This window comes from Sinocyclocheilus anshuiensis, unplaced genomic scaffold (assembly GCF_001515605.1).
Source record: "Sinocyclocheilus anshuiensis isolate Anshui unplaced genomic scaffold, SAMN03320099.WGS_v1.1 scaffold3, whole genome shotgun sequence".
NCBI lineage: Eukaryota > Metazoa > Chordata > Actinopteri > Cypriniformes > Cyprinidae > Sinocyclocheilus > Sinocyclocheilus anshuiensis.
The window spans coordinates 967,319-971,639 of NW_015548205.1; the positions used below are offsets into that span (position 1 = coordinate 967,319).

The window sequence follows — 4,321 nt, forward strand, 5'->3', positions numbered from 1 at the left end:
CATAAATACATACATACATACAGACACCTTCAACATTTCACACATTATCACAGTTTATTCGCTATAGTTTAGAAAAAGTTAATTAAATATGATAAGAACTCGGAGTCAGATAACACTTAAGCAACACATGGGCAGGTCAAAGTGTCTGAATAATTTTTGGTCCCAAATCTTTATCAATTTTACTGGTAGTGCACTGTATGGAGAATGTTTGGGTATAATATGTCACAGTTTACTTTATTTTGCTATTTTCCTGCACCCACTAGTAAAAAAACAATGGAAGCTCGACCCAGGGAGTTCACTGCCGTGACGTTGACCCGGTAAGGAAAGCTGGAGAAAAGTTCTGGAAACTTCACATGACATCTGTTCTTATGAACTTCATCCCTTGTCACCTCCAAGGGCCTCTGGTTGTGTCTGAAGAAAAATTAAGAAAAAATATCTAAAAATGTTATCTTCTGAAGCATCATGACATAAGTAGTTTACCTCTTTTTCAACAGAATAGTTAATCTAAAAATGAATTCTCTTCTTTTTTTAATGCCATGAAAAAGTAAAAGACCACAGATTTTACATTCTTGAATGAACTAGTGCTTTAACAGCAACACTAAGTTATTGTGCTGGGTAGTAATTACGTAATCAGATTCCAAAAATAAATACTTGTAATTAGATTATATTACATTTGAATATACTCATAATCAGACTGTTACTTTTTTGATTATATGATTACATATTATTCACACAATTGCAATAAATTACTGATAATTTATTGATTCTCTCTAATTCTTCTTTTATAACTTTTAATTTTTTTTCTTTCTAAAACAGCCTACCTTTTATGTATATTCAAAAAATCTTTGAGTTTTCGAGTTTTGGTTAATGGTAACATGACATGCAGGTAAACAAATCTTTTTAGTAAGTGCTTTATTTTGGTTGTTGTTATTTTAAAATTATTTATTTTAATTTTACACTTTTATGATTAATTAATTATTAGATTTTCGTTGAATTCACAAACCCCCTGCAGCAGCAGTTACACCGCTGGGGCTGCTTCATATGGGAACGCTTCAGCACTGGCTTCATGGCTGAGTTCCGAGGTGGGCGTGGAACTCAGTCATGAGTTCCACGCCTCACCGGGTCCAAGTTACACTGGCCTGTCGCCAAACCTTCACCCCGTGGTCAGACCTTGCGTTCCTCCGGGCAGGAGTACCCCTAAAACAGGTCTCCAGGCATGCTGTGGTTTACACGGATGCCTCCACCACCGGCTGGGGGGCCACGTACAACGGGCACGCAGTGTCAGGGGTGTGGACGGGCCCCCAACTGCCCTGGCATGTCAATTGCCTAGAGCAGGTGTGGTGAACGTCGGTCCTGGAGAGCCGCAGCCCTGCAGAGTTTTGCTTCAACCCTAATCAAACACACCTGAACAAGCTAATCAAGGTCTGAACGGTTACTAGGAAGCTACAGGCAGGTGAGTTTTTATTAGGGTGGGAGCTGAACTCTGCAGGGCTGAGGCTCTCCAGGACCGGAGTTCGCCACCCCTGACCTAGAGGTTTTAGCGGTCCACTTTGCCTTGAACCGTCTCAAAGGGCGCTTACGAGGCAAGCACGTGCTGGTCCCAACACGCTACAACACTGGTCTACACTCCCGTCGCATGTCGCAACTCACCCGCCACCTCCTCCTTTGAGTCGGAAGGTTCTGAGGTCACTTCGTGCCATTCACATTCCGGGTCTGCTCAACCATACGGCCGATGAGCTGTCACAAGCTACACTCCCGGGAGAATGGAGACTCCATCCCCAGGTGGTCCAGCTGATTTGGAGACGTTTCGGAGCCGCTCAGGTAGACCTGTTTGCCTCTCCAGAAATCTCTCACTGTTCTACTCCCTGACCGAGGGAACACTCGGCACGGACACACTGGCACACAGCTGGCCGTGGGGCCTGCGCAAGTATGCGTTTTCCCCAGTGAGCCCTCTCGCACAGATGCTGTGCAAGGTCAGGGAGGACGAGGAGCAGGTCCTGCTTGTAGCGCCGTATTGGCCAATTCCGACCTGGTTTCCGCAACTAATGCTCCTCGCGACAGCACCTACCTGGCAGATTCCTCTGAGGAAGGATCTACTGACTCAGAGACGGGGCACCCTGTGGCACCCGCGTCCAGACCTCTGGAAACTTCATGTCTGGTCCCTGGACGGGATGCGGAGGTTCTTGGTGACCTACCCCAAGAGGTGGTTGACACCATCACTTCGGCGAGAGCACCGTCTACGAGACATGCTTACACCTTGAAGTGGAACCTGTTCGTCGAGTGGTGTTCTTCTCGTCGAGAAGACCCTCTGAGATGCCCGATCAGGGTCGTGCTTTCCTTTTTGCAGCAAGGGTTGGAGCGAAGGCTGTCTCCCTCCACCCTTAAAGTCTATGTCACTGCGATTGCTTCTAACCATGACCCCGTGGAAGGGAAGTCGGTAGGGAAGCATGACCTGGTCATCAGGTTCCTTAGGGCAGCGAGAAGGTTAAATCCTCCCCGGCCCCTCTCCATACCCTCTTGGGACCTGTCTCTGGTCCTTAAAACACTACAGTAGGGCCCATTTGAGCCTTTGCAGTCAGCTGAGCTAAAGTTTATTTCAATGAAAACTCTGCTCCTGCTTGCATTGGCCTCCATCAAGAGGGTAGGGGACCTGCACGCATTTTCGGTCGACGATTCGTGCCTAGAGTTTGGGCCGGCTGACTCCCAGGTAATCCTGAGTCCCCGGCCCGGCTATGTGCCCAAGGTTCCCAATACTCCCTTCAGGGATCAGGTGGTGAGCCTGCAAGCGCTGCCCCCGGATGAGGCAGACCCAGCCCTAGCTTTGCTCTGTCCCTCCGAGCCTTGAGATGCTACGTAGACCGGACACAAAGCTTTAGGACCTCAGACACGCTCTTTGTCTGTTACAGAGGATGGCCCACTGGATTGTGGATGCCATCACCCTGGCTTATCAGGCACAGGGTGTGCCCTGCCTGCTCAGGTTGCGAGCTCACTCTACTAGGAGTGTTGCATCCTGGGCGCTGGCTCGTGGCGCCTCGCTGAGAGATATTTGTAGAGCTGCGGGCTGGGCGACCCCCAGCACGTTCACTAGATTTTATAGCCTTCGTTTGGAGCCCCTGTGTTCTCACCTCAAACGGGTAGAGGCACTGAGAGGCCCCGGTTTAGTGTCGGCTTGCTAAAACTGCCCCTGAGTGTCTGTTCTGTAGACCCTGTCGAGCTCCTCCGTCCCCTCGGCAGCCAGATATGGCGGAACGTCCGGCGCCAGGCCCTCACTCACTGAATCCGTGAGAACCAGTAGCATATGTGTAAGTGCTTCCGAAACCTCCTTCGGGAAGGATGGGGCTTCCGCAATGTTCCTGTTTCAAGTGGAACGGGTGCGTTTTCCAAGCGTTATCCAATCTCACTGAGTGGGAAGTGCACCGATAGCGGTGACTGGTCTTCCTGTTGCGAGCCCCGGCCTACACCAAAAAGGGGCGCAGGCAGCTCGCACAGGACACTGGAAGGGGCAGCATTCATGGCTCTTTGGTAGGGATCCCAATTCGTTGGTCACCATGCGTTGAACCGGCTGCCTTTTTATACTCACGCTGTGATCAGCGGCAGCTGGATGCAATCATCGCATGCCAATGTGCATTGGCTCGTTTAGTTTACACTCTAAGTGGATCGGTCTCTCTAAGCGAGATCCCAATTCGTCAGTCACTGACGTGATGTCACCGTTTCCTCCTTCAGGGAACGAGGGTTACATACATAACCGAGACGTTTTGTTGTATGGAAAAAATTTCCTTCATTTCTGGAAGAAACAAGCAAACATTATTATTCCATTTTGATGTTCCGCAGCGGCACCACGTGACATGAGAACAGCAGATATGTTAAATTAGGGGCTGCTATTTGCTCGCCTCTAGGGTCCATCTGGGCTGAGGCCTTGTAGCTGACCTTTAAACCCCCTGATATCAGCTCTGCACACGCATTGCAAAATTCATTTATTAGGTTTTGATGAAGCTTTATTGGGGTTATGCTTCAAAAACCTTGCAGCATATGTTCATACATAAATCCCTTTTCATGTAGATAATGACTAGTCCTGACACTATGCTCTTGTATAATTATGTATTATGACCCCAACTGAACAATATACAAAACTTAATGAATTATTAATTCTTCTAAAGTTGTTAAGAATAGAGGTTAATCAAAGTCAATGCTATTTAATTAAAGTCAACTTTATATATATATATATATATATATATACAGTACATACATACACATATACACGTATACATACATACATACATATATATATATATATATATATATACACAGTATATATATATAT

General features: G+C 47.1%; 1 protein-coding gene across 1 annotated transcript in view; it reads right to left on the bottom strand.

Moving 5' to 3' along the window:
* The window catches only part of LOC107653481 (ciliary neurotrophic factor receptor subunit alpha-like), a 53,860-nt gene that overhangs the window by 47,711 nt on the left and 1,828 nt on the right, over window positions 1-4,321 (bottom strand). The window contains exons 3-4 of the mRNA XM_016440202.1: window positions 257-411; window positions 184-193 (exon numbers count right to left, since the gene is read on the bottom strand). Coding sequence (XP_016295688.1) covers window positions 184-193; window positions 257-411 — 165 coding nt within the window. The remainder of the gene's footprint in view (window positions 1-183; window positions 194-256; window positions 412-4,321) is intronic.